At 39.2% G+C, this 14959-nt stretch overlaps 1 protein-coding gene across 6 annotated transcripts in view; it reads left to right on the plus strand.

The window, feature by feature from the left end:
* FMN1 (formin 1) overlaps positions 1–14959 on the plus strand; it is a 481578-nt gene that overhangs the window by 278305 nt on the left and 188314 nt on the right. For all 6 annotated transcript variants that reach the window (XM_051822097.2, XM_070053344.1, XM_051822098.2 and 3 more), the window contains one exon: positions 7280–7367. In XM_051822097.2, the coding sequence (XP_051678057.2) occupies positions 7280–7367 (88 nt within the window). The remainder of the gene's footprint in view (positions 1–7279; positions 7368–14959) is intronic.

Raw genomic sequence — 14959 nt, forward strand, 5'->3', positions numbered from 1 at the left:
ACACGTCGCTGAACAATCAATGGGTCAGAGAAGAAATCAAATGGGAAAATAGCTTACGACAACAAAAACAAAAACACAACATACCAAAACTAAGAGGAAGTTTATAAGGGTGAATCCTTACATTTAAAAAGATCTCAACTCCACCTCAAGGAAGTGGAAAAAGATCAAACAAAACCCAAAGTTACTGGAAGAAATGAAATAAAGATTAGAGCATAAATAAAAAAATAGAAAACAGAAAAAATCAGTATAATCAAGATTTATTTGCTGCAGGTTGGGATGCCCACATCCTGTATAAGAGAGCCTAGATTCAGATCCCACTTCCACTTCTGATCCAGCTTCCTGCTAAAGAACACCCTGGCGGGGTGGGGGAGGTGGGGACGCAGATGATGAGTTCTTGCCACCCATGTGTGAGGCCTGAATAGAGTCCCTGGCTCCTGGTCTGGCAATGGCCTAGTCCCAGCTTCTGGGGGCATTTGGGGGAGTGAACCAGCAAATGGAAGATATCTCTCCCCCTCCCTCCCTGTCTTTCACTCTGCCATTCAGATAAACAAAATAAACATTTTAAAAATGCAAAATGGCATTACCAAAAATAAGAAACGAGTACACAAAAGTAAGTTTTATAAGAAACAAGTAATATGCCAGGAAATTAGGTGACCTAGGAGAAATGGATCACAATGCTTCTCAAATTCTTTCAAAAAAAAAAAGAGTTGAAGATAGAATATTTCCAGTTTCATCTTATATGGCCAGCATTGCTCTTATAACAAATCTAGACATTATAAGAAAGTTACAGGCTATCTTCTCTTATGAAAATAGGCAAAACAATTTTTAAAGATTTATTTATTTGAAAGGCAGAGATACAGAAAGGCAGAGGCAGAGAGAGCTCAATCTTCCATCTGCCGGTTCACTCCCCAAATGGGCTCAATGGCCAGAGCTGCGCCCATCCGAAGCCAAGAGCCAGGAGCTTTCTCTGGGTGCAGGTGCAGGACCCAAGGACTGAGCCATCTTCCATTACTTTCTCAGGACATAGTAGAGAGCTGGATTGGAAGTGGGGCATCCAGGACTCAAACTGGTGCTGGCCCCCACAAAAATTGTTTACAAAATAGTAGTAAACCAAATTTGATCATACGTGATAACAAACTAGGTTTTATTCTTGGGATACAGAGATGATTCAACTTCTACAATATGCTAGATCACATTAACAGAACAAAGGGTACAGAAAAGATACAGGGCATGTTTTCTTGATAAGAAGAAAAAACTCATCCAAGTAGGAATGGAAATCAATTACCTCAACATAACAAAGTGATATAAAACAGCCAACACCTACATTGTCCTAGATGGTTAAAAAAAAAAAAATCTAAAGGTTTTCCTCTAAGATCAGGAATGAGACAAAGTTGCTGACTCTCACCAGCACTATTGAACACTGCCCTGAAAGGCATTAGGATTAGAAAAGAAATAAAATTCTCTGATTGCAAGATGGTATGATCTTACATGTTTAAAACCCTAAGTATTCCATACACACACACCAAAAAATAAACAACTTTGGGAATTAATTTATTCAGCAAAGTTGCAAAAATTCAAAATCAATGTAAAAAATGAGTAATCTTTTTATATATAAAAATGAATAATCCAGAAAAAGAAAGCATTTCTATTTGAAATGTCAAAAAGAATAAAATACTTGATAATTAATCGAGGAAGTGAATACCTTGTACACTGAAAACTGTAAGATATTGTTCAAAAAATTAAGGAAGATACAGAAATATAAAGACATCTCATGCATGTGGTTTGTTTGATTTCATGTCAGAATGTCTGTACATCTCAAAGTAATTAAATTCAATACAGTTTCTCTTAAAATTCTTAGAGCAGTTTTGCTGAAAAAGTAGCAATAATCCTGAAACCCATATGGAACCCCAGAAGACCCTGAGTAGCTGAAACAACCTTGAAAAGGAAGAGCAAAGCTAGAGGCTTCACACTTTCTGACTTCAAGATGTATTATGTAGCTACAGTAATCAAAACAGTGTCTTATTTGCATAAAGACACACTATAGACCAATGGAACCGAATAGGGAGTCCAGAAGTTAACCTGTGAAAATATAGTCAAGTGATCTTTGACCTGGGAGCCATGACTATACAATGGAGGAAAGCCAGTCTCTTTCACAGATGGTGTTGGAAAAATTTGATATACACATATAGAAAAATAAAAAAGCAAAACTTCTTACAGAAGTCAATTCAAAACAGATTAAAATTGTAAGCGTAAAAACTCCTCGGAGACTAAGAAGGAATGCCTCATGAAATTTACTTGGCAATTATTTTCTGGGTATCACACCAAAAGCACAAGGAACAAAAGCAAAAGTAGACAAGGGGACTACATCAAATGAAAAAGCTGCTGTGCATAGGAAAGGATCAATAAAATAAAAGCAACCTACAAATGTGAAAAAAAAATTGCAAACCATGTATATGATAAGGGGCTTTTACACAAAATATATGAGGAATTCTTACAATTCAGCTTTTTTTTAAAGTTAAAAAATGGACTAAAAACTTGAATAGATGTTTCCTCAAGAAGACACAACATGTTCAACATCTCCAGTCATCAGCAAATGCAAAACCGAACTGCAATGAGATTTCATCTCACACCTGTTAGGATGGCCATTATTTAAAAACATTTAGAGCTTTGGTGAGGATATAGAGAAAGTGAGACTTTAGCAGTGTTGGTAGAAATGTCAAATGAAAAAATGCCATGGAAATTAGTATTGAGATTCCTTAAAAAATTAAAAATGGAAATATCATTTGCAGGGCATTTATCCAAAAGAATTGAAATCAGTATTTTGAAGAGCTATTTGTACCTCCTTGTTCTTTATAGCATTGTTCACAGTAGTCAAGATTTGGAAACAACCTAAATGTCCATCAGTGGATGATTGGCTAAAGAAAAGATAACATATGTTCAGTGAAATATTATTAAACCATAAAAGGAAATGCTATCACTTGCTCACCATGGATCAACTTTACTTTGTAAAAACAATTCAGCCTCAGATGAGTACTTTATGATTCCATTTATGTAAGGTAGCTGTAGTACTTGATTTCACAGGGAGAGAAAATAGAATGGTGGTTGCCAGGGGAAGGGGAATTAGGAAGTTGCTTTTCAGTGGATATGTTTCAGTTATAGAAGGTGAAAAAGTTTGAGATCTGCTTTACGACATTGTGCTTACAGTTAACAATAACGTTGTGTACACTTAACATTTGTTAATAGGATGTCGATTTTGTGGATGTTTTAAAATAATTTTTAAAAACATTATTAAGCCTTCAAATCCGTGAGAGGAGAAAAAACTAAGAAGGTTTGACATATAATTCTGTGCCCACTGTGCTCCTACTGGTTTTGAAAAACTTGGTATCCCCAATAAAAGAGAGACCATATGGAACTTTGAAGGATATTTTTAGTCAGAAGTAGAAAAGAATTCAGTACATATAAGGGAGAAAATATATGTGTTTAGGAGGCAGCATCACATTTAGAAAAAAAGCTCTGTAGACATCAGACCAGCTAAAGGTAATGCTGCAAACACCTGCCACACCAAGTCGCTAGATAACATTCCAAGGGCAGCTTTCTGTGGTCACATCCTTTCTGTGATTCAGCCTGGCTGAATAATCAAGTGGGCAAGAATTTGTGTGGTTGTCTGCAGTGACACACACAATCCATCTTTCTTTCTCAGCTCCCTCGTGGTCCAGCTCTTGTTTTCTTTTAATCACCAAATAGAAAACCTTGCATTTGAACATTGTCATTCTTGTCAGCAGTATGTGTTACTGGTGGTTTTCAGAGTCAGCTTGGTGCATGTTCATTTGAGAAACTTTTGTGACCCCACTGTGATGTCATCATAAATTTGATTCCTTTGCCTCTTTTCTGGGTGTTGATAAGCATGCCACGGCTGTGTTTGTAACAGTCACTATTGTGGACACTTAAGAATAAATCGAGTCAGTTTCCAGAGCCTTTCCTCAGTTGAAGGTGATGATTTTATCTGCCTTTTATAATGTATAGAGCTATTTTACCACAGTGATTTTTTTTTTAAAGATTTATTTATGAGGCCGGCACTGTGGCACAGTAGGTTAATGCCCTGGCCTGAAGCGCCGGCATCCCATATGGGCGCCGGTTTGAGACCCGGCTGCTCCACTTCCTATCCAGCTCTCTGCTATGGCCTAGGAATGCAGTAGAAGATGGCCCAAGTCCTTGGGTCCCTGCACCTGCGTGGGAGACCCGGAAGAAGCTCCTGGCTCCTGGCTTCAGATTGGCACAGCTCCAGCCGTTGCGGCCAACTGGGGAGTGAACCATAGGATGGAAGACTGACTCTCTCTCTCTCTCTCTCTCTATCTCTCTCTCTCTCTGCCTCCCCTCTCTCTGTGTAACTCTTTCAAATAAATAAATCTTTTTTAAAAATTTATTTATGTAACTGATAGAGTTACAAGGAGAGTGAGAGTTCACTCCCCAAATTGCTACAACAGCTGGAGCTTGGCCAAGCCAAAGCCATGAGTCTGGAACTTCATCCTGGTCTCCCTCATGGTGGCAGGGCCCCCACTATTTGGACAATCTTCCACTGCTTTCCCAGGTGCATTAGCAAGGAGCTGTGTTGGAAGTGGAGCAGCTGCAACATGAACCAACACCCATATTGGATACTGGTATCACAAGCTGTGGCTTTACCCACTCTGCTGGCCCCTGTATAAGACTTTAAATTTGAGTTCTGTGTCTCTGAAAAAGTCTGAAATTGTATTTTTAATGAAGCTGTGGTGCAGTAGGCTAAGCCTCCACCTGTGGTGTTAACATCCCCTATGAGCACCAGTTCGTGTCATGGCTGCTCCTCTTGCTATCCAACTCTCTGCTTATGGCCTCGGAAAGCAGTAGAAGATATCCCAAGTCCTTGGACCCTTGCACCCATGTGGGAGACCTGGAAGAAGCTCCTGGCTTTGGACTGGCCAAGCTGTGGCCTTTGCAGCCATTTGGGGGGTGAACCAGTGGATGGAAGACCTTTTTCTGTCTCTCCCATTCTCTAACTGTTACTCTGCCTCTCAAATAAATAAAATCTTTAAAAAAAAACTTTTTTGGTTATGATTAATCTCATCTTTCTTGTTTTTGTTCCCATTTGTAAAACATAAAAGTGCTAAGGCATCTTCTCTATTTATCTTGAAAACTCCTGGGGCTGGTGCTGTGGCTCAGCGGGTTAATGCCCTGGTCTGAAGCGCGGCATCCCATATGGTCGCCAGTTCTAGTCCCAGCTGCTCCTCTTCCAATGCAGCTCTCTGCTGTGGCCTGGGAAAGCAGTAGAAGATGGCCCAGGTCCTTGGGCCCCTGCACCCGTGGAAAGAAGCTCCTGGGCTCCTGGCTTCAGATTGGCACAGTTCCAGCCATTGCCGTCAATTGGGGAGTGAACCATCAGATGGAAGACCTCTCTCTCTCTTTCTGCCTCTCTTTCTGTGTAACTCTGACTTTCAAATAAAATGAATAAATATTAAAAAAAAACTCCTGAAATTCTATATTCTCCAAAAATCTTTCTGTAAGGCTAATGTTAAAATGATTAAACAGATTATAATTAAAAAATCTAATTTTCTTACATTTTGATTAAAGCTGAATATTTATTTTGCCTATAGTTATATTAAAGTAGCCATTCTGAAATGGGAAAGGATAAGTTAATGTGCTGGCAATAATTAATTCAGGAACAATCAATAGATAAGTAGTTATGCAATTAAACTGTTATAGTCTTATTTGCAACAAACTCTTGTTATCCCCATTATCCAACCAAAAAGCAACTCAGCTAGCATTGCAATAACACAAATGTTTAGTGGTCTTCACTATATTTTGAGGAATCTACTGGTACCTAGGTGGGAAAGAAAGTATAGCTATCTAGTTTGTATTTTACCCATCAAAGCACATTTAGACATTCATAAGATTTGATGATGTTTTGTGTATATTTCCTACTGGTTTTTATAGTCTTGCCATGTGAGAGAAAAGACAGCTTTTGTCCCTCAGTGGCCATTGTGTGGTATGTTTTTAGGACCTGATTTTGTTTACTAGGTTTTGAGAAATACAAAATTTTGTAGACCTTTCTATGGAATATTCACAAAGGTTGAATAATTGGCAATGAGGTATTTGAAATTTCTAAAAAGATTGTAAAAATTTTGTTATACATATATTACAAAAATGTTTTAAGCATTTAAATTAAACACTTGTGGGGCTGGCATTATGGCGTAGGTAGCAAGCAAAGCTGCCACCTGCTAGGCTAGCATCCCATTTGGGTGCCAGTTCATGTCCCAGCTGCTCCACTTCTGATGTAGCTTCCTGCTAATGGCCTAGGAAAAGCAGCAGAGGATGGACCAAGTGTTTGGGCCCTTGTTACCCACATGAGAGACCCGGATGAAGTTCCTGGCTTTGGCTTGGCCCAGTCCTGGCTGTTGCAGCCTTTTGGGGAGTGAACCAGTAGATGTAACATCTCTCTTTGTCGCTCCCTCTCTCTCTATAACTGTTCTAAATAAGTAAATAAATATTTTTTAAAAATTAAAGAGTTGTGTATAAAGTATTGTTTATATTAATACCACCACAAGTAGGATAGCAATCTAATTTTCTGAAATAGAGTTTGATTTAAATAAGAAGATAATGAAGAGGCTTCAAAAACATTCAGGAAAATGGAGTAAAGACATAATGCAAGCTCTCAGTGAACTTTTTGTACTGCCATCATATGCCAAAAACTATTTTAGGCACTTTGAATATATTAGAATATTTAATTTCTAAGATAAATGTAGAAAGTAAGTATACTCAATTCTATTTCAGGATGAAGTCAGATCCCTAAAGGTTGTCAGTTTACCAAGAGCATACTTGCTGATAAATGGTCATCGCAGAAACAGGATGTTCTTTCCCTTAAACCATTCTAGAGATCACAAAAAAGGCTGGGGACCATGAAGTAACTTAAGAAGTGACAATTTTAAGATAATACAATGATAAATGGAAAACTGTGTTTAACAATGCCCATAGTATTGCCACAACATCTTAGGATATATTTGACCAGAGTGAAGTATTATGGTTTTTCATGTTTGGATTGGATTGCTGGAATTTTGTGTTGTGATTATCCTTTCTTCTATAAAGTTTCTGGAATTACAGATAAGTTATTTTCCAGATAAGTATAATTTAAAATAGAGTGCTTGTAGCATTGATTTACTTCATTGATCAGTATAAAATTTCTAATATTTTTGGTCTGTGTTCTAAAAGATTGTGTGGTCTTTTGAGCTTGTATTTTTGTTTTTAATGCTAGATTATCAAGTTATTGGATGGCAAGCGATCTCAAACTGTGGGAATCTTGATATCCAGTTTGCACTTAGAAATGAAGGATATCCAGCACGGTAAGTTTTTTCCACCACTGTTTTGTCTAACTTAAAAAAAAATGTGTAGATGTTTTATTGTGAAAAGTTTCTAACACATACAATATCAGAATGTCAAAATGATCCCATGTTCGCAATGTCTGGCAACAGAGTGTCTTGCTTCATCCAAAGCACCCCTGTCACCAGCTAGATTATTGCAAAGCAAATCTCAGACATTTTGAACTAATCTGTTAAATATATTAATACTACTGCTGAAATAATTTTTCAAACATAACTCCGAGTGCCATCATCATGCCATTAGAAGCATTAACAGTCATTTTTCCATATTATCACATAAGTAGTTCTGATTTCCCATACACTAGCTAATTCAATCATTCATTCAGAGTTTGAATATAGTCACATTTTGTGCATTGCGTTTGATGTGTCTCTCGAGTTTATTTTATTCTAAAGATTTCTACCCTGCATCTTTCTTTTCCTTTGTAATTTGGTTGCTGAAGGAAGCCAGGTCACTTGGCCTATAGAGTTTCCCACATTGTAGATTTTGCTGATTGCATTGCCATATTTTTTATTTATCATATTCCTCTGTCTCATGTTTCCTGTAAACTGCTAGTTTGATCTACAGACTTAATCTGATTAAGGGAAAGAAACTTTTTAGATGCTATATGTATTCTATCAACAAATACTTATGTGTATTCTATCAACAAATACTGATGTTCTTAGATTCACTATTTCATTAAAAGTTTGCAAAATAATGATATACTGATTCCAACATTTTGTTTTCATTAGCTGGAATGTTTCATATAGAAACTCTTTCCTTCATCAGCTATTTGATTATGCCATATGGTGTCTCAGTCCCTTCCTTTTTGACTTTTAACTGACTTCATATCTACATGGTTATCTCTGGCTCAATTATAAATAGAAGGCATTTAAAGTGAAGAAACTTTTATGTGTTTTTCTTAGTTTCCAGAAAAGTAGACAAAAGCCGTCATCCCCTTTTGAAATCTGTGTCTTGCATGAGAACAATACTCCGCTTTCTCAGTAATCAATTAAATGTAAATCTTTATTTTCACATGTCACTTATAATATTTTCTGGGTGGTAATATAATCTCTTAGATGGTTTCAGTAGAATTCAGCGTGGGTCTGACAGTGGGAACATCTGAAACCACACTGCCCTTTAGGTTGCAATGCTTGTTGCTCAGAGTTATTTTCCTCTGTTGCTTAGAGGACTCCCATAGGTCCTGTACTAAAAGACACTTAAGATCCTTTCACACGCTAGTTTTCCTTTCAAAGGAGCCTTTGTTAGGGGGCTTAAACTTCTGTTCTATTGCAAAAAATTTAAATCTCATACAAAAACTAAAAATATTCTAAATTAGTTGGTAGTCACAGAGTATTTAAATAAGTTATTCTTTTTTAATATTGAAATTCAGTAGTGGAACTGGGTGCATATGTAGGAATATTAAACCTCAGAAAATGTTACAGTGGTTGATTTGAGTTTGGGGCAGAGGTTAGTTAAAAACTCCTACCACTGAAGTTAGAATGGGATTCTTCAGTGTTTCAAAAAGGATCTCAAGTTAGACCTTCTAGAGTAGCTGAGTTTCTGGTGTATTCAAACAAGAGATGTGATGCTAGCACAAAGGAAAAAAAATGAAAAAAAAAAAAAGTCTCTGCAGAGAAAGTTATGGCCTTTTGGTAAGGAACTTCTGGGGGACAGTCGTAGAAATTAGAAAGGGGCTCTTTGAGTATAGTATGAATGAGTTATGTCCTAAGCAACGCTCTTCAGGAGCCTGGTGAAACTCATATGTGCCTGGTTTCTCATCATGGTGTATCACAGTGTGGACATGAGTTTTCACAGCCTCAACATCACTTTAGACTCCATTCAGTTTGGTTTAGGTATAACCTGCTGCAGGATGTCTGATTGCCACATGGATGAGAGTCATGGCAACCATGTGAAATCTCAGCTACTAACTGAGGGCCGTAAACCTCTTCCCATAGCATTCTTTCCTTATTGGATTGTTTATGGTGAGTTGAATAAATATTGATTTATCCAAATCTTTCCAATATTCTTCTGTAGACAAAAACATGATTATAGGGAGCAGAAGTGAAATTTCATGTCCACATCAGAAGTCCTGATCACAGAGTTCCAGGCCTTGTGGATAACATTTTAGTTCTTTCTCCTGCCTCACATACCTTGGTTATCCACAAGAGAGTTGGCTCCTAAAGTCTGAAAATTCATTTCCTTTCCATTTCTTCATTTAGTAATATATTCCAGTTGAATATGGCAATATGACCGGAGGTTAATTTTCCTTTAGAATCATTGACTGGCACTGGTATCTGAAGGTCATTAGGAGCCCAGACTCCATCAGTTATATTTCCCTTTGAATCCATGTCTGGGCATGAATGGAACGCACTTGGCCTTGTGTTGTCATCCTGTTGAAAGGGCCCCCTATGATCATGTTACCTAAAATGTCTATGTTAATGTGAGGGGGCTGCAGAGAGATCTGAGTGGGACAACCAACTGACAGCCACGCAGGTCTCCTAGCTATCAGCCCTGGAGAAATGACCACAGTTCACAGGCTGTTCTTCAGTTGTCTGGTCATATACCCATCTTTGTCAGCAGACAAAACCAGAGGCATCAACTCGCACTTTCTAAACTCACAAGAAGCTAACGTATTAAACCAGAGAGGAGAATATTTCTTTCTTTTGACTAAAATATTTATCATATCTGTTCATTGCTTTCTCTGGATCATCCATCTCTAGTTTATGTTGTGGATATCTTTATGCTATTTTCTTCCTTAAAATGTCATTTCCATTACTCTATTACAGCACATGTATAGGAAGCACCAGTATTTTTTTGAATCAAGGAACAAAGAGTAGGGTGAGAAGGGGTTGATGAAGGCATGAATACAAGCACAGTAGTTTACAAACATATAAACAACACACTTAATTCCTGGAAAATGTGCTATTCAGATGGTAGGAACATAAGTAAGTACAGGGGCTCCTGGAGAGCTTCTGTTCTTTCACTTTCTTCTTTTTTTTTTTTACAGGCAGAGTGGACAGTGAGAGAGAGAGACAGAGAGAAAGGGCTTCCTTTGCCGCTGGTTTCACCCTCCAATGGCCACCGCGGTCAGCGCTCTGCAGCCGGCGCACCGCGCTGATCCGATGGCAGGAGCCAGGTGCTTCTCCTGGTCTCCCATGGGGTGCAGGGCCCAAGCACCTGGGCCATCCTCCACTGCACTCCCAGGCCACAGCAGAGAGCTGGCCTGGAAGAGGGGCAACCGGGACAGAATCTGGCGCCCCAACCGTGACTAGAACCCGGTGTGCCGGCGCCGCAAGGCGGAGGATTAGCCTAGTGAGCCACGGCGCCGGCCTGTTCTTTCACTTTCTAAATAACAATGACTTTTCATTCTTGTCTTGCTGAGATTACAGTTTGTCATCTTGCTAACAGTTTTGAGTATTTCAGTACACAATTACCTCCTATAGATAGATAACCTGTCTTTTACTGACCTGACTCTTAAAAAGCAGCCTTATTTTCTTGATTTGTAAGATGAGCACTTTTCTTTGGTCCACTAGGTACTGTCTATGAGGTACATTCAGCTCGTGGAATGTGGGCCTTGTATGTGTCAAAGTCTTAATAGATAGCAGAGCCACTGTTCATACCTCTGCATTGTGTAGCCTTGCTTTGCTAGGAGTTTCTCTGATAAGTAAGCAGTTTTTACAACTAGTTGGGCTAATATGTCACATGTTAAAGTCATGTATTCAAATGTTTGTTGAATTTAATTTTTAAAGTAACGTTGAGAATCGGAATGTCAAAATTAACATTCCAGTGCATTTGGACAGAATCAATCGCCTGCCTGCCTTCTTTTCTTCTCCACGCCTTCTTGTATTAAGTGTCATCTCTGTATCACACAGCATGACTGTAATACTTTAGATCGGACTCTAACATTTTCAAGGGCTGCAAGATGGCTGGACAGATGTACAGACAGCCCAAAAAGAATGTAGAGGTGGCTATAAAACATCAGAGAGCAATGTCTTAACTGTTCCTGTAAAGCTTAAGATGGCTCTTACAGGACGGGATGGAACTCATCCCACAGAGGTAGAGCTTTTCCATGTGAGGAAAAGCATGAAATGCCATCTTTGAAGAGGAGCCACAACTGGAGAGTGTGGAGTGCATGTGAACCTGAGTTGCTTCAGGATATGGGGCTTGGAAACCCGAGCAGTGTACAGACGAGAAGGGCCCCTGCATATCATCACAAAAACTACATCAGTATAGTGAGAAGCATGGTTGTGATACCAGTCTGAGGGCAGCAGGATCTGTCACTGTCACATGGAAGACTGACCTCTAGGGCCTTGCATGCTCTGGTCAGCGTGTGTATCTCTTCCTTCATTTTACGCCCCTCGCTTCCCCTCATAGCACTCTAGCTAGCCACAGAGCTCTTTCTTTATTCCCTAAAAAGGCCAAGTCCTTTCCTTCCTCTATGTCTTTGAACTGACAGTGCTTTTTAAATGAACTTCCTAACCCCTGCCCTCTCTTTGACATACTTCTCTGTCCATTCTCTGTTTAGCTAGCTCCTGTGCTTCATTTTAGGTTTCAACTTCAATGTTACCTGAGATCTAAGATCCTCCTCCCTAAGAAAAGTCATCTTCACCTCATTCTCTTGTTTTCTTCACAGCACTTATATTTTACTTACTCACTTGTTTATGTTTTCATTTACACCCACCACCAGGACACAGGCTCCAAGAGAATGATTGCTCACTGGTGTATCTTTGAGCACCTTGCACTTGTGTCTGGCACACAGGCAAATGGTCATCAAGTGCCTATTGAACAGATAAATAAAAATAGTACTGAAGGTGGATAAATCTGTTAGCAAGGAGTCGTGATTGTTCATAGGATCAATGATGAAGGTCAGAATCAAGGTGGTATCTATATTAAGGCAGAGGAGAAGACCATGAACAAGGGATATTTGGAGAGAAAATTGCTACATTTAGAAATGTCAGATGCAGGGAGCAATGGAAAGGATATCTTGGCTGTACCTTGGCTTTCTGGATTTATCAAGAATGTGTATAATGTGCCAAAAACCAGAAGCTGGAAATATGGGAGCAAAATCAGGGGCTGAAGCACAAATATGAAGTCTGTTTTAAAGAATCTGAGTGCAAGATGGCTGGAAATTTTTAAGCTGAAGTGTTCAGTCAGCATCTGAAAATTCTAGCCTGTGGTACCTAGAGAGGGTTATGTTAGAGATACAACGTATATCAAACAGTGATCTTTATCTCTTTCTCCCTACCCAAGATGATTTTTGACATCTTGTAGGAGAAAGCCAAGTCTATATACTGCCTGAAGTTTACAACACTAAAACAGGGTCTGGCATTGTGGCATAGTGGGTTAACCTGATGCTTGAGTTGCTGGCTTCCTTTATTGGGGTGGTAGTTCAAGTCCCAGCTATTCTGCTTCTGATCCAGCCCTATGATGATATACCTGAGAAGGCAGAAGATGATGCCCCAGGTGGTTGGATCTCTACCACTGATGTGGGAGACTCAGATGAAGCTGCTGACTACTGGCTTCAGCCTGGCCTAGACCTGGCTGTTGCAGCCATTTGGGGAGTAAACCAGCGGATGGAATATATCTCTCCTTTTCTCTCTGTCACTCTGCCTTTCAAATAAAATAAATAAATCTTTAAAAAACACAGGGACACTGAAAGAAAGACCTTGGTTGGGGACAGAATGGTTTCAGGAGGCTGGCCCTCATGCTGGAGCTTGTATTTGGCCCAGAAGTGAATCAATGATTTACTTGCTTCTGGTTTCCCATCTGCTAGATGGGATGACTTGTATTTAAAAGCATTTGGCATCCTTGGACACAGAGACTCCCTACATGATTGCAAATTAGTGTTTTCATTCCACGTTAGTGATTTCCTCTTATTCTTGTCCCAGGGGTGATGGAAAATTGTTGTTGACTCTTCTTGATATAAACCTCCATATGCATTGCAACAGACTAGGTGCCAGAAACCTCCTGGCATTCATTTGGAATTTCCCGTACACTTGGGATTCATATTTATAATATTTAATCTAACATCAAAATAGAACATTTTTCATTTTAGTAACTAGTAGTTCAGAATCTTGGTTGGAAAGGTCAGCTCTATCACGGACTGCCTTTGTGTTTTGGAATCTCCATTCAAATCTGAGAGAAGGGTGCCAGTAACTTACATGTTAAGAGTCTTTAAGTCCAGGTCTGAGGACGCCCACTGGACCTACTAGCTTTGGCCTTAACACTTTCCAGAAATCTCTGTCAGAGTTTGTGCAAGTAATCTAAAACATAATGAATTTGGCCAGGCATTTGAAATTCACCATGGGTTATCTAGGACTTTTCCTGAGAAGCAATCACTCTATCCTAGAGAGCCTCTACCTAAAAGGCAGTTTGTGTCCAAAACATTTTCATTGTGGGTCTGGCATTGTGGTATGGTTGCTTAAGTTGCTGCCTGCTATGCCTGCATTCCATGTGGGCACTGGTTTAAGTGCTGGCTGCTGTACTTCTAATCCAGCTCCCTGCTAATGCATCTGGGAAAGCAAGAGAAGATGGCCCAAGTGCTTGGGCCTCTGCTATACACATAGGAGACCCAGTTAGAGTTCTAGGCTCCTGGCTTTAGCCTGGCCCAGTCCTTAACCATGTGGCCATTTGGGGAGAGAACCAGTGAATGGAACATCTCTCTCTGTTTATCTCTTCATCTGTCTCTCTAACTCTTTTCAAACAAAGCATGTGTATTTGAAGCTTGACAGCATGCTTCTCCAGGTATGTTCTTTAAAATGTGTGTGTTATATAAATGTATGAAAGAACTAACATACACATTGCAAAACATGTAAAACTCTGGGTCAGAAATGAGATTAATAATATTTTTTAAAGTTCTGGGTTCTTATTAGTTCTCAAGGCTCATTATGCAATTAGAGTGAAGCTTATTATTAATAATAGTGAATTTAACTCCATATTTCAAGTAACCTTCCTGATCTATTATATTTATGGGGCTCAACTTTTTGGCAAGTCAGATTCAACTGTCCTTGTTTTACCTCATCCCATGACTGATGGGGAGCTTATTCTAGCAAAGTGTCTGCTGTGCTGTTTTCTTATTGTTGATGGATTATCTTCAATCTGGGGTTACTCTGCAGGAACCTTTTGAAGCCAACTTGTTTACTTTGTGAAGTTTAGTTGAAAGCAGATCTTGGAATCAGAAAACTTCTTACAATCAGAAAACTTCATTTATTTGCCTCCCCCCCCCCCCCAACAAATCGCAATATGTTAAAGCAAAGGAAGTGAGGATGTCACTTAAGAAATTACATGCGATTGTGGGCTGCTGACATACCAACTGAATGAAGGGGCCAGTGTCAATTGACTTTTAAAATGTTCGGTAGAGCTCATTTTTCATAGTTTTTAGATTAAATAAATATAATAGTAGCTCTACTACCCTTTCCTTTTCCATGTTTTCCTTCCTCCCACTGGGTCTAAAACACCTGAGCAGCAGGGCTCCCACCCACCCCTTTCTAAGCCTCTATACATTCCTTCAGTTCCTGAGTCCAGGAAGCAGAGGGTGGCATTTCTTTGTACTTTACCTTCAGGCAACTGGCTGAGA

This window comes from Oryctolagus cuniculus, chromosome 12 (genome assembly GCF_964237555.1).
Source record: "Oryctolagus cuniculus chromosome 12, mOryCun1.1, whole genome shotgun sequence".
Lineage (NCBI taxonomy): Eukaryota > Metazoa > Chordata > Mammalia > Lagomorpha > Leporidae > Oryctolagus > Oryctolagus cuniculus.